The sequence below is a fragment of the Sparus aurata genome, chromosome 7 (assembly GCF_900880675.1).
Source record: "Sparus aurata chromosome 7, fSpaAur1.1, whole genome shotgun sequence".
Taxonomy (NCBI): Eukaryota; Metazoa; Chordata; class Actinopteri; order Spariformes; family Sparidae; genus Sparus; species Sparus aurata.
Window position 1 is genome coordinate 22,901,807 of NC_044193.1, and position 22,053 is coordinate 22,923,859.

Genomic DNA, 22,053 nt, shown 5'->3' on the forward strand with positions numbered 1-22,053 from the left:
CACTGTCAATATTACCTAAAATATTGAGCCAAACATATTAGAAATATTGCTTGAAACTATTATTGCAACAATATTTGAAGTACTTATCTGTTTTTGTGTGTGCTTGCTCTAAGTAACATAATTACAGTAATATAAGTAATATAATATATAATAATATATATTAATATATAATATAATATAAGTAATATAACATGTTCATTTTAATGACGGACCATCAGTTGGGAAACTGCTAATCAAATTACATTGTTTTCATGAGCATTCCGGTTTGAAATGCAAAAAAAATCAATGTGAATGAAAGAGGAAAATACAAAAATTCAACAAAATGTTTTCTGAAAATTGACACGGTAGAGTAACAGATCATTGAAATAATAATAACGGCCATTTAAATCCTGTTGCTGTCCAGCTGCATGTGTGTGATGGCAGATGTGTCTTCTTTAGTCCTGACTGTTTCCTAAACGTGTCTCTTCTGTGTCCAGATGACGGCGTTTGGAGCGTTCCTACATAAAGGGGCGTTCTGTAGAAACTACTTCAACCTTTTAGACCTGCTGGTTGTTGGTGTCTCTCTTGTCTCCTTCGGCATTCAGTACGCATCATTTATTTGTATTCCAATGTCTTATCAACATTGAGCGATTATGTTGTGTTTTTGCGACAGTAAATAAAAATGGCTCTTTGCCCTGTCAGTGACAAGTCTTAAAGGAACCCCTTTGTGACATGTACTTTTCTTTTCATTTTCTGTAGGTCCTCTGCTATCTCAGTGGTGAAGATTCTCCGTGTGTTGAGAGTCCTGCGTCCACTCAGGGCCATCAACAGAGCCAAGGGACTAAAGGTCAGAATAGCAATAACTCAACATGATGCATCTGTGTGTATGTGTTGTATCTGAGGATACAGTATGGTGTATTTCCTACTAATGGTGTAAAACTGTGTGGTCTGCAGCATGTGGTCCAGTGTGTGTTTGTGGCCATCAGGACCATCGGCAACATCATGATCGTCACCACACTGCTGCAGTTCATGTTCGCTTGTATTGGAGTGCAGCTCTTCAAGGTACAATGAAAATTGTGATAAAGGGTGTTAGGGACGCAACCAAATCAACACGCTCTTCTAGTGTGAAACAACAAATAGTTGTACAGAAGTGGAGGGATTTAAACTGAGAGCCCCTCTGACTTTCTCTATTGTTTTTTCTCTAACAAAGGGGAAGTTTTATCGCTGCACTGATGACGCCAAGTCCAGCCCAGAGGAGTGCAAGTGAGTTTTTTATTTTCTTAATGGTTTAGAAATTGGTCTGAATGAGTGCATCTGTGTATACGTGTTTTTGGCATGTGGTTAATATTGAATCTTTAAATCACAGAGGTACCTACATTCTCTACAACAACGGGGATGCGGCGCTGCCCATGGTGAAGGAGAGGATCTGGTACAACAGTGATTTCAACTTTGACAACGTCCTCATGGCCATGATGGCTCTCTTTACTGTCTCCACCTTCGAAGGATGGCCGACGTAAGTGCTGTTTTGCATCGGAAGGTAGAATTCAGATAATAATCTTACTTTTTCCCTTTTCAAAAGCCATGTAACAAAGTGGTTCACAAAGGCAGCAAAATAAAACTCAAGTTACAAAATCATGTAGTGTAGGAAATGCAATAATAGGAAAAGATAATATTAGATTAGAAAATTATATTATATTAGATAATAAGATTGAAAATGAGCATTTACTTGATAAACAAAACTGTCTAACTAAAGGTAGAGACATACAGCCAGCCTGTATCTGTATCTGTATCTGCACATCTATTAAGGCTTGAATTATTGACTATTTTGTGTACATGAAGCATTTGTATGCATACTACTTAAAGTACACCATGTGTCTTTTAGTTAACATGAATCATTTCTGGTCACTGTCTTGACTTTCTGTGTGTTTTTTTGTCCCTCTGCAGGCTGCTGTACAAAGCCATCGACTCTAATAAAGAGAACATGGGCCCAATCTACAACTACCGCATCGAGATCTCCATCTTCTTCATCATCTACATCATCATCATCGCTTTCTTCATGATGAACATCTTTGTCGGTTTCGTTATCGTCACCTTTCAAGAGCAGGGGGAGAAGGAGTACAAAAACTGCGAGCTGGACAAGAACCAGGTGAGAGGAGACTTTTGCCGACAATGTTGCTGCATTGTTGGTGCTTTTATGGAACATTTTAAGTTAAGTCGGAAAAATCTCCTCATTTTCAAAGATGATGTGGGCGTTCTACAGAAGAATATGTGTGCTGGGCTAGGGTATTTGCTGATCTTATCTAAATGGATCTGGCTACATAATGATGCATCTTTTCTTTATCTTACTGACAGTAGACTTAGATGTAGTCGCAGTCTATTTCTGCTCAAATCTAATGAAACATCTACTGTCTCTGTGATTGGTGCAAACACCTGTTCCTGAATCTGTTTGTGTCTGTTTCCCATATTCCCCCTCATAAATTCACCACCACCGCAGCGTCAATGTGTGGAATATGCTCTGAAAGCTCGTCCTCTGCGGCGCTACATCCCCAAAAACCCGTACCAGTACAAGTTCTGGTATGTGGTCAACTCCACAGGCTTTGAGTACGTCATGTTCGTCCTAATCATCCTCAACACCCTGTGTCTGGCCATTCAGGTGAGTGCCCTTCATTAACTCCTTTGGCTAAAATTGACATAAACTGGCAAAGTGAATCCACAATCATCAAGGTGACTGTGGTTAGTGCACACATCTTGGATGTAGAAGATTTAGGTTACATGTCTCGTAAAATTAAGAATGATTTGCTCTTTTTTTTTACTTAAAAGATCTAATCCCCATGTACATTTGCATACGTAATTTTGTTTGTAATAGTTTATTGCAGCCTAAAGAGCTTGTTTACTTATATTATATACTACTGAATAAATGTTTGTTTCACATTTTTGATCAGTGGTGTGCATGTCTCTTTCCAGCACCATGGTCAGTCTCATCTGTTTAACTATGCCATGGACATCCTCAACATGGTCTTCACTGGGGTTTTCACAGTGGAGATGATCCTCAAACTCATCGCCTTTAAACCCAGAGTAAGTCCTCTCCTCTCCTCTCCTCTCCTCTCCTCTCTCTCCTCTCCACTCCTCTCCTCTCCTCTCCTCTCCTCTCCTCTCCTCTCCTCTCCTCTCCTCTCTTCCTCTCCTCTCCTCTCCTCTCCTCTCCTCTCCTATCCTCTCCTCTCATAATATGCACATATATGCAAAACCACCATCAGGTCCTTACGGTATCTTGAGTTCTCTTTTATATTGAATCCCTAAAACGATTTATATTTTTTGAGTTTTTATCTGAGAACACTTCCCTTTTCCTTTTAACCCAGCCCTTATACACTCTTCCTGTCCCTCTTACCTTCCCTCTCGGGCTCTTTTGCCCTCTGACTGTGACACCTCTTCCATTTATTCCACATCATCACCCTCCGTTACTACTCCTCACCGTAACCTCCCTACCTCTTATACTTCCCTGCATCCCCCTCCTCTCCTGCCTCCCCCTCTCCTCCCGCTGGCTGCGCATGCTGCCACATTCAGGGCTATGTCGGGGACGCCTGGAACGTCTTCGATGCTCTGGTGGTGATTGGCAGTGTTGTCGACATCATACTCAGCCAGGTAGAAAGACGTCAGTATGTACAACTCTGTCATTCCCTCTTCCTGCTGTCTTAGTGCTGCAGCCACTCTCCTTTTTTCCTTCCTTCACATCTTTCCTCCTTCCCTTCCTTCCTGTCTCAATTTTGGGTTATGTTTTTAGTTTGGCTTGAGCCAGTTTCACGAAGCAAGTCTGTTGAATCTGGACTGGAGATGAGCACCGTAGACCAAATACATGCTGATGGATCAGAAAAAATTCCAAACCTGCATCTGCAACTGAACAGTGTTAAATGGCAACGTATACATTACATTAAGCCACTGTTAGAAAATGATTTGGTCTTGTGAAATTGTTTAGTTTCAGGTCTATGGTGGCCATTTCTTTAAGCCTGCCACTGCGCCAGTGAGAGTAAAAACTACTATACTTTTGACAAATACTTAATATTGGATAGCAAATTTTTAAATGATTCTTGTAAATTTAACAAATTAGTTTTCTCACAGACTCAGTGGCAGGAAGAAGTTTGACTTTCAACCTCACTCTCTGATATCAAATCACAACATTTTTGATGTTTTCCTCTTTCTGTCTTTCATAATTATCTTCTTTTTTTTTACCTCTCCTTCCTTTTCTTTCTTGCTCTGTTGTCTCTCTCTCTTGTTTTCTGTGTGTCTTTGTCGCTTGTGCTTGCAGAACTATTTTGCTGATGCATGGAACACGTTTGATGCCTTAATTGTTGTGGGTAGCGTGGTTGACATTGCCATCACTGAGATCAATGTAAGTAGTCATTAATCACATACACGCCTGTCTCACTGTGACGCTTGCAGCCAAAAGGCTTTGCTCAAAGGTTGCGTTTCGAGATCATTACTTTGTTTTTCATGCATAAACTTGTGTTCTGCACAACCCAAGCGACTGAAGCAACCACGGATGTGTGATATTGTAAAACTGTGATGACATTGCTGAATACCTGCTGAAGCTGGCTTTTAAATGTCATTTTGACTTCAACAGCTCTATTTTGAGAAACCATGCAACTGATCCCACTTTAAATTGATTCCCTACCCCTTGTCCTTTCAGTCTTTTTTTTTTTAAAGATTTTTTCTGGCATAGACACCTTTATTAAGCAGGAGACAGATAGGAAATATGGGAGAGAGAGGGGGATGTAACATGCAGCAAAGGACCTCCGGCCGGAATCAAACCGGGGTCGGCTGCGTTTATGGCATGCGCTCCAACCACTCAACCACCTGCGCGCCCCCTTTTAGTCTTTTTGGAATAATTAATTGTTATCATTATTATATGCAGCTCAGTTATTACCTAAAAATCGTGGATGTGATCATTTTGAGCCAGTCATTTTGCTCGTATTTTCTTTAGATATGTTGTACCGCTACTTCAAGGCCCCTCTGTGTCCTGGATTGCTGCAGCTGTTAACACTGACTACATGCTTGCTGCAGGCTTGTCCAATTGGAGATGTTTGTTTGTTCTGTCAGTGTCTTGATTTGAGTAAAGGTTATAGGAAGGAACACACTGCACCCCTTCATTGATTAAATTGATTGATTATATTACCTGTGTGAGTTAGAGCATCAGGTTAATATAACCTACCAACGTGTCCGTAGTTGCCGAATATGTGCTGTACATTTCTGCAACTTAAACAATACCAGTTTATTTATTTTTACATTTTAATGTAATTCTGTTTGTGCTTTCCCTTTATATATAATATTTTACTTGCTCAGCCAACATATTTGGATACATCAAATCATGTTCCTGCTTTTGCAATAAATCACTTTCATTATTTTTGCATAAAGACAAGCTAAAACTACCCCGTGCTAGATAAACCATCACAGCAAACAAGGCACCTTAGTTTCAGTCAGAAAGTTAATGTAGTCCACATTTCATTATTTTGAATGTCTTTACAACAAGTGCATTGATACTGCAAAGGAAACCTAGATATCATCCAAAATTCAATCCAGAAAGATTGTTTAAACAAAAAGGTAAAAGCATGTTGGCAAGGGTTGTTGAGATGTTGTCTGTGGCGTACGATGTGAGTCAACAGTGAGTCAGATCAGAGAAGAGCTTAGATGTGGGACAACTGGGTCCTCTGATCATGGCTTAGAGGATGGAGAGAGCACTTTGCGCCAGTCTCTTATCAGTTAGTCTTGAAGTGAATGTGAGCAGCACAGATTACTAGTGTAGTCAACAGAGTGTTGTAAGTGTTGTAACAGTTTAATATCAGGCTGGCAACAGCATTATGGATTTGCTACAGAGATCTCATGGCAGATAAAGTGCCATTTGCAAGGATGGAGTCCAAATGGGAGGTGACATTCACCTGGACCAATCTACCAGATATTGTAGGGGAGAAACCAGCTGTAATCTTTGTCTTCCACGTCTTTATTTCCCGCTTTTGAGTTGGCACCACAGCCGTGTCGTCAGAGGTGATAGGACAGGTCTCACCCGGCTAAGCCCTAAATGATGCCTTGACATTCACTGGCATGTCAGCAAGGCGAGGAGCAATTTGTACCTGGAATGGGAATGACAGGAATAGCTGGGTATCATCGGCTGAATGGAGCCTTGTGGCACTATTACTCTGTGTGCCGTAAGCGCATTTTTTCCCAGGCTAGCAAAGTCGTGACCCTCCCTACTTTGCCTCTGATTGGCTAGCACTCATTCCTTCCATATATTTATATATATTTTGTTAAGTTGTGTACTCACATTATCCCAAATGTTTCCAACTATGTTCAAATCCAGAAGTTCACTCAACATAAAGGTGCTTTTCATTTAATTGATTGTTCGGTATATCTTCCGGAAAAGAGTCATAGAGTGATTAAGAATGTCAGTAAACAAGACTAAACATATCATCAAGTAAATTTAAAGGTCCAATATTATGAAAAACACGTTTTCTCTGGTGTCTACATATATAAACTGGTCCTCCCTGAGCCAACCAGCTCCCAGAATGAGGAAAGCAAATGAGTCCTACAGGCTGTTCAGATTCAGCTCCAGTTGTTACGTAACGAAATGGTAAGATAGCAGTGTTTTGCAATGTTGTCGCTCAGAGCTAGACACGCAAATTGCTCTTTTGTTGGTTGTAAACATCAACATAAGTGCCTATATTCTGTCCCAGCCACAGACCAACTGAAGAGACAGTGGTTGCGTTTCATTTTTAACGACAACATGCTGGCTACAGTTCGTCTAAATTTGTTTGTGTGTGCTAACCACTTCACATCAGACTGCTTCAGTAACAAGGGTCACTAAAAAGCTACTTTGCCTCGACACTGACACTTGTAAAAGTATAACTATAAGTTACCTTTACCATTAGCAGTAACAACACATATAAACAAACTAACATCATTCAGACACACTTACCATCCTGAAACATCCTGCTGCAGCCACTGAGTCTGTACTTCTTCAGGAGCCTTTCCTTCTAGGTCGAACGACAGCATCTCGACGGGCCATAGCGATACATCCACTGTAAACATTAGCACATGCTACCACTAGCATAAGCTGCATCGTCTCCCTGAGAGGGGCGTGTAGCAGGCAAGGCAGGCTTGACAGACGGAGGCACAGAAACAGCCTGCTCTCAGTAGGTCTCAGTAGAGCGACTTTTAGACAGCTGAAATTCAGGACCATGGATGGGTTTGGGGCCATCTATATCGAATACAGAGTTGTTGGACCTCTGACAGCTGTGTGAAATTGATGAAAGACAGTATAATATGGGACCTTCAGTTTACTGACCTTGTTTGTTAACATTTGTGTCTGAGTCACTTTAAATAGATTTTCATTAGCAATGGTGGTTGATTTAGTTCACCACCAGCAAAGCAAAGATTCTTCCACAAGTTTGATCGCAGAATCATTTGAGTTAATTCACAGTACTGACATATTTATTCATCCCAAAATGTTAGATAACTTTATTGCACTTTAGCTGTGAGATAGAGAGCAATGGCAAGCATGTAGGGTGTATGTGTGTGTGTGCACGCGCCCACGGGTGTGTTTGCAGCCACCTCAATGGCGGCTCTGAGCAGCTGATCAGAAACCCCCCACTCCGCCCGACCTTCCCCCTCTTTTGTTATGTTTTGATTGAGATACTCCTTGAGGCAGAAGATTACATATTGTGTGTTTAGTACATTATAGTACATATATAGCAAATGTTTCTTCAGCTGTGAATGCTTGCAACTCATGTCTGATGTTACTGCTGAGAATATGTGGTAAAGCTTTTGCATGACGGGCTTTACGCTTTTCGATGATGTTTCTGTTTGTTTCATAATTCATAATGCTGTATTGTTAAGTAAAGGTGCTTCTGAGCTTTTAATGTAATTACATGTTGATAATATCAAAGGTAATGATGATATGTGATGTTTGCAGCAGCACTGACTTGTGAATGATGTGGTGCTGTACAGCTGGTTTGTGTAACTCAGATTAACTTTAGGCTTTTGGTTTCAAGTCGGCAGCCATTCCTGTCGTCAAGGTGATAGTGGAGCCAGGGGTAAGAAGATGCCCCTCCTTTTTGTATTTATTAAAGCCCCTCACCCTTCTGTTATCATCCAAAAGTCAAAGCATCAAGATCTTTTCGTTGTCACTCTGTGTTGCTCACTTACCGATAAAACCATTGAGATACTTCTGGTCTCACTTATTCAATAAGTGTGATTGTTTGTGATTGAACTCTCAATGTTTGTCGAAGTCTTGTTTTGAATCCACGTCTGTTGCATTTTGACTCCAGCTTCATGGTTCAGCTGACGTTTTATGTTGAGACCTTGTCCTGTCTGGGTGCATGGCATGACACAGGGGAACAGATAACACTGTATGGTATTTTGTCTCATTTCTTCATTTCAGCTTTCAAGTGTTTGCAATCAGATGACAGACAGCGTCAAGTCAACGCACCTTTTTTTAGGTTTAAAATTTCTTGTCAAATGTCTTGTGTGGTTGTACTATTAACAAGACAGTTACAGACAAAAGATCAGTCTTAATGTTTGTTTCTATGGAAAAAAAAGTCAACTACAGTTGTAGTATCTCTTGGTTTGTTTGTCTTTGGACTGCAGATTCTGTCTGTTGCCTGTTTTGAATCAGTCACCCAGAGTTAGATGTCCTGTATGTGTACGTCCTCCAGGTCTGTTCATGGCATGGTGTTTAAGACACGGCTACTCTGCATGCACATTAGTTGTTGTCATTGCACAAATGTCGGAAAATCACAAATGGGAAAAATTCCTCTGAACAGTTTTCATCCACCTTGACATTGCCTATTGGCTAACATGAGTCATATACACGATGTTTAAAAGAATGCATGTACGACTGCCCGCACGGATTAACATGTGATACAGAGCTTTTTCATCGTCTGTGTCTTGATGTTGCACCTTCACGCTCTTCACCCTCCACTTCAGAACACGGAGGACAGCGCTCGCATCTCAATCACCTTCTTCCGCCTGTTCAGAGTGATGCGATTGGTCAAACTGCTGAGCAGGGGCGAAGGCATCAGGACACTGCTGTGGACCTTCATCAAGTCCTTTCAGGTGAGACTGTAACATATGCAGCCAGTAGACATGCATCTTGAATCTGAGATGAGATAAGAGATTACACCTGGCGTATAGATTTAAGTTGGTAAGGTTTTAACTACTCACTTATAACCAATCTAAATATAGTTCAAGAGTAGTATTCTGCAAGAGGTAATTTCTCACATTTTCACCTGTGTATGGAATATTACACGTCTAAGACTCAAGACTTAAAAAGACGGTCAATGTGGGTATATGGGGATAGGTGAAAAGAAAAACATATTTCCTATAACACAGCGTTATTTACAGCCAAGTAAAGTTCTTATAAATCAGCATTCCTGTTATGCCAGTTGTGTAGTCTCACTGAAAATAAATGATAAGGTTAAGTAGTTCTAATGTAAGTCTGAAGAAGCAAAGTGGGGCTAGTTGCACAAGGTTTGGTTAGAATCTGGTGGTGTTATTGTGGTTTGACAATGCACATTATTCAAATTAGAGAGTGCAGAGTGTTCCAGTGTTAGGTAACAGTGTGTCACACTTGTTTCCTTTTTCTCTCCTCTATCATCACCCAGGCTCTTCCCTATGTTGCCCTCCTAATAGCCATGCTGTTCTTCATCTATGCTGTAATCGGGATGCAGGTAATGTGGTGTATATCCATACAAATCTAAAACAAAATCTGACAGGTGAACCTCTTAAACATCTTTCAGGGATATGTGTGGCCTTGGGTGTCTTTGTTGTCTCATCCAGAATTTTGAGAGCAGGCCGGCTGAGTCTTTTGATGACACATCTTTGTTCGCTTTTAGGTATTTGGGAAAATAGCCATGGTGGACGGAACACAAATCAACCGCAACAACAACTTTCAAACCTTTCCTCAAGCTGTCCTGATGCTCTTCAGGTGCTCAAGGCTTAAATTGTTGTTTGCAAACCATTAGAAGTCATCATACATTTATAGATGCATATTGAAAAGTCTCTTATTCTGCTCCTGTGTTACTGATGTTGTTTCTTGTTCTGTGTTAGATGTGCCACAGGCGAGGCCTGGCAGGAGATCATGCTGGCCTGTCTGCCTGGGAAGTTGTGCGATCCAGAGTCCGACTACAACCCTGGAGAGGAGAGAACCTGCGGCAGCGGCTTCGCCATTATCTACTTCATTAGCTTCTACATGCTCTGTGCTTTCCTGGTAATCTTCATGCTTTTTACGGTGTTCACTGCCAGAAATGTGTGAGCACAGACTCAAACGATCCTGAATAATGAAATATGGTATTATAGAACGCAATATTTGTTTCCTTTTTCAGATCATCAACCTTTTCGTAGCTGTCATCATGGATAACTTCGACTATCTTACCCGTGATTGGTCCATTCTTGGGCCCCATCACCTGGATGAGTTCAAGAGGATCTGGTCCGAATACGACCCTGAAGCCAAGTGAGTAGTCAGGAACCACTTTTGAGAAAGCGATCAACACTAGACTTCTCCTGCGATTAATTCTTGTTCTGTTACAATTTGTTCTTTCAGTAGAGATGGGAAGGTGATTGTTTCTGAACAGTCATAATACCCTCCATGGCTCCCTGTAGTGCACTGATTGATTATCTGTCACTTATCAGGACCTGCAGTGGTAATGAATCTGTGTTCACTGGTATATATTTGAATGTATGCTGTCGTCAGGGGCAGGATTAAGCACCTTGATGTGGTGACACTGCTGAGGAGAATCCAGCCACCGCTGGGCTTCGGCAAGCTCTGTCCTCACAGAGTGGCCTGTAAGGTGGGTTGCTACAATTGCATGAGCACCGTTGTGGTGAATTTTGGAAGTTTTTATGTATCTTTGACATATAAATTCCTGACTTGCAACGTACTAATTTTAAATTTGATGTATCCTTGTTAATCTGTACTTTGATTTCTGTTGCAGCGGCTGGTGGCGATGAACATGCCCCTGAACAGCGACGGGACTGTCATGTTTAATGCCACCTTGTTTGCTCTGGTCCGCACTGCTCTCAAGATTAAGACTGAGGGTGAGTCTGGGCCTCACAGATTTGCTAAAAATTATGGCTATATTGTTATGCAACGAGCCATTATGCAGCCTGTGTTGACAGCTGTATTGATTTAAAATATGAGCATACATATGTATTCAATCAGACATGCATATGGAGCACTGAAACGTGGCTGAAATGCTTTCTGTGCAGACATGCTTTAAATTCTCAAAGTGAAGACTTCAGACTTGTCAAGGGGCCCAAATATTTTTGCCATTGGGCCGGATTTGGCAACAGGCTGGTAGTTTCTTTGGAATGCCCTGAACTGCAGTCCGCATCCACACAAGCACACTGACTCTGAGCTGCGCCATATAATTATCTGCAATCAGTGCTAAATGCTGCATCCAGAAATCTGCAATGAGATAGCGTTTGGTTCCTCTGAACTGTTGTCCGTGGGATGCCTCGCGCAGGATGTTCATGAATGTCACATAATGTTACTTGGACTTCCATTCCCTCATTGTGTCAGTCTGTTGGACTGCTTGTTGTCAGGAAGTCCATTTGTTGTTTCAACTTCTTCAACAACCACAAGAGGGAGTCAAAGATATGCCTCTGTATCCACTACATGGCAAATGTGGCTTTCAACAATTAATATGCAGCATGTAACAAAGCATTAAAAAGTACAATTCTGACCGTCACAACAGCATGATTGATTCAGACATTTTACGGTTGTGCTCAATTTCCTGTTTGTTAGACTGAGGGCATTTTGTGCTCAATCGCATCATATTATTAATTTATCAGCAGGAATTGTGTGTATTTAATATAACTATAAATGTCAAGATTTATGTTTTGATCTTTGTGTGTCTCTGGGAAAGAGAGCGAGAGAGAGAGAGATAATTAATACTGTCCTATCTAACTCTCAGCTGGGGACCATTTAATACACCAACGTGTTGATCAGTTATTGGATGTTACCTCACAGTAACACTTTCTCTGCCATGTCCAAGGTAACCTGGATCAGGCCAATGAGGAGCTTAGAGCCGTGATCAAGAAGATCTGGAAGAGGACCAGCATGAAGCTGCTGGACCAAGTGGTGCCCCCTGCAGGCGGTCAGTGGTCATTACACGCACAGGCACGCATGAGCAATGTGTGCATTAACAGTGATCATCATTTTCTAACCTCACTGCGTCCCTCTCTTCCTCTGGACTGTTCTTCTACCTGGTTCATTTTAATGCTTGTATTTAAAAAAAAACCCTCACATTTCTATATGAACGGCCCCAGCTGCTTCCAGACTCCAGTTTTTATATAATGTCACACTCATTTACATCTCAGATATTTGCATTGACAGAGAAGGTCACATTGAAAACAATACTACATCAGGGTATTTATATAAAGAGGAAGTTGCAAGAATAACAATGCAAATGTAGTATTCAGTTCATTTGAATTTAAAAAGGAAGTCAGTGACATCAACACACGTTTCCTTTGCAGAGTTGTATTCTGCATTCTGCATTCTCACTTATTTTTGCTGCCATTTACTGTACATTAACAAGGGATAACACCACACTTGTTCCTGAATAGAGGTTTCAGAGCAAATTGCTTTATTTCTATTATATGCCAGAATTTATCACAGCAATTGAAAAAGCACAGGTGTTATCAATGACATTAAGGATGCCCAGCATGTATTATACCAGGAGTTCAAACTGGAGCAGCTAATTGGAATTCAGCCATCACTCATTTTCTATGAATGCTCTTTAAGATGAGGAACTGGGTCACCAGTAGAATTACTTGAAACCACGAATCCAAGCTGACAGCAGGTGCCCAGTCAAAAGAAGGTAAATACTAACTTTTTAAAGGCACCTCTCAAATCTGCATAGTAGTGATGTGGTGACACACAGAAGCTCGATTCTGGGAGGTGTATCACTTTAAGATACAGGTATAGAGGGTTAATCCAGCTGAGGCGTTCGGCATCCTGTTTTTGCCTTTTGTGAAACAAAAAGGCCCACTTTGCCGACCACAACCAACCTTTCACAGAGTGCTATCTTTCCTCTACGCTTCAGAGAAACCCTCCTTATCTCTATTGGCCTGTTTCAGTTTAACCGCCCTTACTGTTGTAGCTCGACAGTTTGTATTCATCATCATTAATCTAGCACTGTTCGGTCGTGCAGCCTCGCTTCCTCTAGAACGCTCCCTTCCGTCATATACAGTAGATCAGATAACAATGATATAAAAAAGGATTAAATCAAATGCTGATGTTTTTACATTTTGATCTTTATTGTGTTTTGTTGCTGATACAGGCCAATCCTTAGAACATGTCAAATTAACATGCATATTCATGTTAAATTAAAAAATCCTTATACCCATAAGCCAGCAGGTAGTTGAGTCACCTCTCAAAAATAACAATTCATTATTAATAGAGGACTGAGGATAGGAGCACCTGTTCAATCTCATCCCCAGTAGGTCTGAATGTTCCTCCAGTCTAGCATGTACATACTGTTTTTCCTCTAGATGTGTCCGTGTAGTTTTCTCACTGTCCCTCTATGCTCACAATGCTTCGACTCAACTTTGTGTCATGACTTAATTCAACTGCATGTCTTCGTGTTTATTAGTTTGCTAACCCCGCTTCTATTTTTTTCACCCTGTCTGCTGAGCCTTTCTCTCCCACAGCTCCTTCTGCTGTCAGTGGGCTGCTTGTTCAGTCGCTAGCCTTCTTCTCTTTATCTTTCTGCCGTCCTAAGCTCTCTGGAGCAGTTCTGTTTTAGTCTGGTGGCATGAAACTACTGATACCTCTTTTTTTAACATCTTCATCAGGCTCTGTGCAGAAAGAGAACCTGCTGTCACCTGCGGGCACAAAATATATCTGCCCATGCCAGGTTAATCAATTATAAAGACAAATGAATTCTTGTTACCATCTTATTATGTTAAACAGTTAAACGCTTTTTCTTTTCAGAGAAAATAACTTCAAATCCATTGCTTCAAAACATAAATCTCAAATCCAAAATCAAAAGAAGCAGTCTTATAAAAATATGATTTATCCAATAGATTCATGTACAGCAAATCTGAGAATTCGAATTGGATTTCAGATCAGTTCTTTGCATGTTATGTTGTATGGTGAAGCCTGTTGGCATCAGCAAGTTCTGATTTAGACAAAAAAAAAAAATCTTTTTTTTATCCTTAAATATGTCTTTGCACACAGGTTTTCTTTCTGAACAGAACCTGCCATAGCTCCTCTCAGGCTGAGTCAGGTGAAGTAGAGAAACACGTCAGCTGTACGGTGTACATTTTAGGACATCCTCAGGATCAGGCTTAGGTATAAGGTCTCAGGAAAAGCTCTGTCACACTCGCACCAAACAGCCACATGAAAAATAGTCATTGCACCAAAAGGCCTAAGAAAAAAATCTTGTCACACTGAAGTATCTCAGGATAAAAATTGTCACACTGAAAGCATTAGTAACTAAGTTGTTACACTGAACGGTATCAGGAAAACATTTTTCACACTGAAAGGTATCAGAAACCAAGTTGTCACACTGAAAGGTATCGGGGAAAAAATTATCACATTGAACGGCATCAGGAAAAAAATTATCACACTAAAAGGTATCAGGAAAAAAATTATCACATTTAACGGCATCAGGAAAAAAATGATCATACTGAAAGGTATCAGGACAAAAGTTGTCACTCTGAACGTCATCATACTGAAAGGTATCAGGACAAAAGTTGTCACACTGAATGGTATCGGGAAAATCAGTTTCCTACAGAGGTCGCATAAGTACGGTGGCCGACAAGGGCAAACGCGCAGTAACGGCCAAACGTTGCAAATACATAAACGATGCAGAACCAAAGACACGCAAAACACATGCAACAACAAAATGCTGCAAACAAAGAAACGATGCAGAACCAAAACGACACAAACCTTAATATAATATATCTGGTTTAAACAGATTATTATTATTATTTTTTTTTTGCATAAGCAAAATGCTTCTTGTTAACACTAGAAGGGCCTGAACTCCAACTCTACTAGAACGTTCATAAGCGGTCATTGTGACCGCTAGATATTAAACTCTATAATCTCTCATGTAAATACCCAACTGAGTGACGAATGCATTCATTGTGTCATGATTTTTTTTTAAAAAACGAAATAACACCAATATGTACATTTTAACACGCTTAATTATACATTTATCAATATTCATATCATGCAGATAGTAAACCGTAATTATTGCATATATTTACACAAGATTTGAATAGAGAAAACACAGAACAAGAAAATTAACAATTAAAAATAACTTATTTGATTATGAAACATTTTATTTTAACACTTAAAATAATAATAATAACAATAATACTAGAAAAGCTTGAAAGGAGCTGATCTAAAACAAAAAAGAGCCGTTTTGATCACTGATCACAGTCTGCAGACTACCTCCGCTCTCCTCACAGTCACCACACACGGGCTTGTGGCAGACAGGTGTTGTGCCAGAAAACGACGTCCACACAGTATTGGTGTTGTTATAGTACATCACAGACTCTGGTTTTGCTCCGCACGCTGTTTCACGGAGGGAGGAACTCCCGTTTATTTTTGCGCATGCCAACCAGGCTATACAACTAGATTAATTAACTTGCAAGTAAATTCGCAAAGAAGCACAATAATCCCCCGCACTTTTGAAAAGCTAGCTACACCTCTCTAGTGTATGTGTTTTGGGGTTTGTGTCGTTTTGGTTCTGCATCGTTTCTTTGTTTGCAGCATTTTGTTGTTTGCAGCATTTTGTTGTTGCATGTGTTTTGCGTGTCTTTGGTTCTGCTCGTTTATGTATTTGCAACGTTTGGCCGTTACTGCGCATTTGCCCTTGTTGGCCACTGTACTTATGCGACCTCTGTAGGAAACTGATTTTCCCGATACCATTCAGTGTGACAACTTTTGTCCTGATACCTTTCAGTATGATGACGTTCAATGTGACAACTTTTGTCCTGATACCTTTCAGTATGATGACGTTCAATGTGAAAACTTTTGTCCTGATACCTTTCAGTATGATGACGTTCAATGTGACAACTTTTGTCCTGATACCTTTCAGTATGATGACGTTCAGAGTGACAACTTTTTTCCTGATACCTTTCAGTGTGATAATTTTTTTCCTGATGCCGATAAATGTAATAATTTTTTTCCTGATACCTTTTAGTGTGATAATTTTTTTCCTGATGCCGTTCAATGTAATAATTTTTTCCCCGATACCTTACAGTGTGACAACTTAGTTACTGATGCTGTTCAATGTGATAATTTTTTTCCTGATGCCGTTAAATGTGATCATTTTTATCCTGATGACAACTTAGTTTCTGATACCTTTCAGTGTGAAAATTTTTTTCCTGATACCTTTCAGTGTGACAACTTAGTTACTAATGCTTTCAGTGTGACAATTTTTATCCTGAGATACTTCAGTGTGACAAGTTTTTTTTCTTAGGCCTTTTGGTCCAATGACTATTTTTCATGTGGCTGTTTGGTGCGAGTGTGACAGAGCTTTTCCTGAGACCTTATACCTTTTCATCTGAGGTCTGACGCTGAAGCCTGATCCTGAGGATGTCCTAAAATGAACACCGTACAGCTGCTTCAAGATGGATCATCATTATTTTACAGTTGGATGCAACTGTTGTTGTGATTCTTTCATCTTAAAGCACCTCCCTCACTGACCTGTCACCTTTACTCAACCCCTCGTAAGTTAAAACGAGTGAAGGAAAGATGAATACCCATATTTCCTACAAACCATGATTCAGCCTCCTTTTTTCTCTAGTCTCTCTCCCCACTCTCTGCTTCAGCAACTGCTTATCTGAGTGAATCAGACCTATGCGTGATTAGCCTCCCTGCATGGCAGATAGTGTGTCTAGTAAGCAGCTTCCTGTCTGGCTACATGTAGTTTGTGTTATCTCCCTCAAAAGGGGAGCTGACCTTTGCAGCTGCTCTAAACTCTTTACTTTGCTGCTTCTTGCATGTGCTTTTTGCCACAGATCATGTTGTTTTTCTGGAATATATAGACACCTGTCTGTCTCTGACCTCTCTGCTGGATGTTAGATGTAGTAAATATGTGCAGTCATGGTATATTGTAGCGCTGGTTTGTGTGTTGGTAAATAGTTATACTCACCCTTCCAACAGTAAATATTTCATTTCTTGTTCAATGCATTCTAATTTTGACTGCACGACCCTAATTTTGTACATTAGTAAATCAGGAGGTTAGGGACGAGCAAGTGTGTGTGTGTGTGTGTGTGTGTGTGTGTGTGTGTGTGTGTGTGTGTGTGTGTGAGAGAGAGAGAGAGAGAGAGAGATAGAGAAAGAGAAAGAGAGAGAATTGTTTCCTTACCACATACATGTGATATGCAGAGTTGAAGCAAGATAGGAGCTGCAGATGTTAGATTTTATCTGTTATCAGCGTAAAATCTGCTGAACATGTGTATGTGGGTGCCTGGGTGTGTGTGTGAGTGTGTTCTTATATGTCATTTGCTGATTCAAAGACTTCTGAAATGACATTCATCTCCATCTACATATGTACCCACTTAATATGTGTATCTTTAAAGTTTGAATTGAATGGTAGTATTAAGAGTGATTTATAAGTCAGGGCCTGACCCATGAAACAGTGCAGTGGGTAGTAACATAGTTTGATGTCCGGATAAGTAATAATGATCACAGTTTCTTCAGTGGTGTGTGTGCTGGTTCCTTTAAATGGTGTTTTCTAGACCGGACAGTTACTATGATACTCAGACAGTGAGGATTTATGATGATAAGTCTGTATTCTTTTCCTTTTGGCCGTTAAGGAAATGTTTTGTTTCATTGTTAAGATATTGTCTTTTCATACAACCGTCTTTAGCTTTGGTGCTTCATCACTGTGATGTTGTATTGTTGACAGGACTTCAGCGCTCTACTTTTAGCGCATTTTTTGCCTTTTTTGCTTTTAGATGGTGAGGTAGTGGCGGCTGAGATCTGCATTGAGGGACATTATTTCCTTAAGTGTTGTGTGTACAGACAGAATTTCAGTGTTGAGGAGTTTTGGGTATTCTGGTGTTGACCTGGGAGGCTCCGGTGTGTCTGGTCTGTTCACTCAGATGACGAGGTAACAGTGGGGAAGTTCTATGCCACCTTCCTGATACAGGACTACTTCAGGAAGTTCAAGAGGCGCAAAGAGCAAGGTCTTGTGGGAAGGCGCTCGTGGGAGAGGCTGAACACCACCATGGCTCTGCAGGTGAGTGAAGTACAATGTCTCATGCTAGTGTTTCACTTTGCCAGGGCATTGGAGAAAGTCAGTCATTGCATGTTACTGTCATCTCATTAAGTACCAATCCTGAGATAATCGTCTGTGTCGCTGAAGCCCAGCACTCCCATCAACCAGTTTTTTGGTTTAATCATCGACTCACTCGCAGATTTTGATAACCGCTCCACACAAAATCAGCCCGCCATCTTCATGAAATACAGTGATTATCTGGGGATTCCCAGGACAAGACCTAATGAAACCTTGGAATACGCAGAATATTCCCTTCAACCCTGACCCTGGTAATTTCTGAATCACGTGAGGTGCCCTGGTAATACTAGTCCCATGCAAATAAGTATTATGTCTTGTCTGCATTTTATTCTTTTTTTCTCAGGTCTCCCTCAAAAAAATGCCGGTCAAGCATCTTTAGCATCTAAAGATCTAACAAAGACATCGCACAGGTCCCTGTATGCACTGACTTCCAGTGGGAACTCATTTAGAGTCTAGCGATCAAAATTACAAGCAATATTCTCTGATAGTTTGGATCCATATTTCTCACATTTTCAGATATCTCTCTCCACCCTCGTACAATGAAGGCAAACAGTTGAACCTTGTAAAGGTGGTTTAACACCAGGACTTAGCGTCTCTGCTGGGTACGTTGTGAATTTCCCCACAAAGGTCAATAAAGTTTTATCTTAATCTACAATATAACATCTTGATGAAGTAACCAGTAAGTTACGTTGTCAAATAAATGTAGTGGAGTAGAGTATAATGTGCTTGCCTCTGAATTGAAGTAGAGTAGAGGTGAAAAAAAAAGTATGTAGGAGTAGAAGCTGGAAACGTGTAAGTGAAGTACAAGTACCTCAAAATTGTACTTAAGCACAGTACTTGAATACATTTACTGAGTTTCTTTCCACCACTCGTAGTGACCCTTTTAAAGGAGCTCTGCTTGTCCTGCTTTTTTCCCACACTGAACTGAAAACGAAAGCTTTGATCTGACTGTGATGTAAAATCGGGTTAGCAGGAATCACTCTGGAAATACTGTTGTAAATACTGTTGTAATACTGTGAAACTGACAACATCAGGACAGAGACATGTTCGTACATGAAAACGAAAAGAGCTACTTGCCAACATTATCACAAAGTTTTCTCTCAGCCAGAAAGAGACACAAGGGCAAGCAGTGATGAATGGTCTCTCACACCCACACACACATTTTAAAGTCGATCAGGTGATGGCTGGCAGAGGAGTTCGTTAAAGTACAACATGTGCAAATCGGCGAAAATGAGCACGATGTTCAAAATGGTCGACTTTCTGTTAGGCTTAGGCAATTGCTCCACGAGGCTCTTTTGTACGTTTTGGTATGATATACTGTGTGTGCCCACAAATGTTTGTGCATGTCGGCAAAAGGGCCATGGGGACTGCGTTTTAAGCCATTTAGCCACATCCCTATACAAGACCCATACGAGGCATACGCTTTCACCACGACTGTTGCATGTGCCTGGTTTGGTGAGTTTTCGAGCATGTTTTAGCCCCTCAGAAATCAAGAAAAATAATTCCTTCTCTTTCAACCAGGTCCTCACACGGTTTGTGCTTGGGCCCTAATAAGAAGCCTGTGGTAGCTGCTGGGTTTTGTATTATAGCTGCTCTCTTTGCAGGCCGGCCTGCGCACGCTGCATGACATTGGACCAGAGATCCGTCGAGCCATATCATGTGACCTGCAGCAGGATGGGCTGGTAGATGCTAGTGGAGAGGAGGAAGAGGAAATCTACAGGGTAAGTATCCTTGAAAATCCCCTTCAGACAAGAATTTGAGTCTGATATTGTTTATTCCACCCAAAACGAATTCCAGTGGCTGACTATGTTAAATCCCACACTTAAAAGAGAGGTTTCTAAAAGTTCTACTGATATTCTTCTAGTTTTTCTTTTTCATACAAAACTGTGAAAGATTCAGAGGTCACAGATCTATAGCTGTGCTCTCATATGCTATACCCTCCGTCAAAGGCAACATCCCACATCTCTTACATTCAGGGTCAAGATTAGGTAACATTGTGTCGAAATGTAGTATTACTCATCAGATTATTTATAAGGAGAAAAAACAACAGACAATGAAACTCATTATCAAGTTTAATGCAGTACTGTTCTGTACAGTCCTGTCATGATAAAGGAACTTCTAGCTTTGATACGATACCTTTAAAAAAACATCGATATTCGATACCATGTTCGATAACACTGGAAAAAAATGACACAACTGTTTTATAAAATGTTACATTTTTATTAAAAGATAAATATAACAAGGCTTTTGTTCTGTGTGTTAAGCTCAACTGCATTTAAGTTAATTAACCTCTGACTATTAGAGGGGGAGGAGCCGGTTAACCCGACAGCTGTGTGTGTGTTGACTCCCTGTTTGAGAGAAGTTGTAAATGAGAAAGCACAGCTCGTATCAGTATTAATACTGTGGAGAATGAGTACTGAAACAGTTTCAAATATACAGTATTGATTTTTGATTTTATATATTTTGATATTTTTAACACTAGTACTTACTTATATCTCCAAGTGGTAGCTGCAGGAATGCAAAAATCGACCAAACCTACTAAAAAAGGGAAGACAAAAACTTCCTCCATTCTCATAACAATCTCTTCCAAAAAAAAAAAAAAGAAAGAAATATATAAGTATATAAAGGAATATTTAAACATGACATGAGTTTTGATATACGGCTTTTGAGCTCATCTGTTGGCGCAGTCGGGGTATGTGAGACAAAAGGTTAGTGCGGTGACTTTAAAGCTTTAAACAGCTCAGTAGGCTTATCCTGCAGCTCTGTCACAGTCCTCACTGGTGTCCGATGTCTCTCTGCAGCGCAATGGCGGTCTTTTCGGGAACCATGTCAACCATGTCAGTGCAGATCAGCAGGGCTACTCCCACCCGACCACCGTCACCCAACGGCCGCTACAGATCCTGCCCTTCTCCTGCAATGCCTCAACTGAACACACCCGAACAGGCAGAGGAGCCGGCGATGAGGACAGAGTGGGGGAGACGGAGATGAACTCTTCGTCCATCCAACATAACCATCATTATCACAGCCCTCACCCATATGATTATCCTCACTGTATTCCCACTTGCCATCAATCGCCAATCCCCTCCAATGCCAACCTCAACAATGCCAACGTGCCCTCACTTCTCTCCATGACTAACGGGAGGCAGCAGAAGTGTTTGTTAAGGCGAGACCGACCGTCCTCAACCAAAAATGGATCATCAGTGTCCACTTACAGCAAAGGAGTCCACGACAAGCTTTGGAAGTCCCACTCCACAAGGTCAGTGGATTGAGTCACTAAAGGTTATCTCAAAATGTATTGGAAAAAAAACTCTGTTAGAGGGCATGGTCTGCTCTACCTCCTGAGCTGGAATGTCTGAGATCTACTTCATAAATAAGAATGATTTTTTTCTTATTTAAGGCAGCCTGATCCAGCTGGTTGCCTGACTATCCTCTGAAACTTTCCAAAGAACAATAAAAACCAGCATGACAGCATGACTCTGTGTCAGACCTTGTTAACTGGTGGGAGTGCTGGTGTAACAATCTGTTTTTTTCCAAACGGTTGCATCGCTTCCCACACGGCAGATTTCCCAGGTCTTTATGGATATTTTCCATCACAAAGAGCTCCATCACTCATCAGGTTGCAGCCAGTAATGCCTCGATTATGAATTTACCCAGAAGTGATGAATGCTTGATGACAACAAATAGCTTTTGTCCGTAAACGCCACCCTGTACAGTACCCCTCCCCCACAGGAGCTCCTGACAGTGCATACCTGTATCCCCACTGTGGATC

General features: G+C 40.8%; 1 protein-coding gene across 1 annotated transcript in view; it reads left to right on the forward strand.

The window, feature by feature from the left end:
• cacna1db (calcium channel, voltage-dependent, L type, alpha 1D subunit, b) overlaps nt 1–22,053 on the forward strand; it is a 95,783-nt gene that overhangs the window by 66,642 nt on the left and 7,088 nt on the right. The window contains exons 23-44 of the mRNA XM_030423347.1: nt 477–583; nt 739–826; nt 934–1,041; nt 1,190–1,242; nt 1,346–1,492; nt 1,924–2,125; nt 2,474–2,632; nt 2,944–3,054; nt 3,544–3,621; nt 4,283–4,366; nt 8,019–8,060; nt 8,953–9,081; nt 9,630–9,695; nt 9,861–9,952; nt 10,075–10,234; nt 10,350–10,477; nt 10,718–10,814; nt 10,959–11,061; nt 12,021–12,122; nt 18,091–18,227; nt 19,889–20,005; nt 21,086–21,540. Coding sequence (XP_030279207.1) covers nt 477–583; nt 739–826; nt 934–1,041; nt 1,190–1,242; nt 1,346–1,492; nt 1,924–2,125; nt 2,474–2,632; nt 2,944–3,054; nt 3,544–3,621; nt 4,283–4,366; nt 8,019–8,060; nt 8,953–9,081; nt 9,630–9,695; nt 9,861–9,952; nt 10,075–10,234; nt 10,350–10,477; nt 10,718–10,814; nt 10,959–11,061; nt 12,021–12,122; nt 18,091–18,227; nt 19,889–20,005; nt 21,086–21,540 — 2,765 coding nt within the window. The remainder of the gene's footprint in view (nt 1–476; nt 584–738; nt 827–933; nt 1,042–1,189; nt 1,243–1,345; nt 1,493–1,923; nt 2,126–2,473; nt 2,633–2,943; nt 3,055–3,543; nt 3,622–4,282; nt 4,367–8,018; nt 8,061–8,952; nt 9,082–9,629; nt 9,696–9,860; nt 9,953–10,074; nt 10,235–10,349; nt 10,478–10,717; nt 10,815–10,958; nt 11,062–12,020; nt 12,123–18,090; nt 18,228–19,888; nt 20,006–21,085; nt 21,541–22,053) is intronic.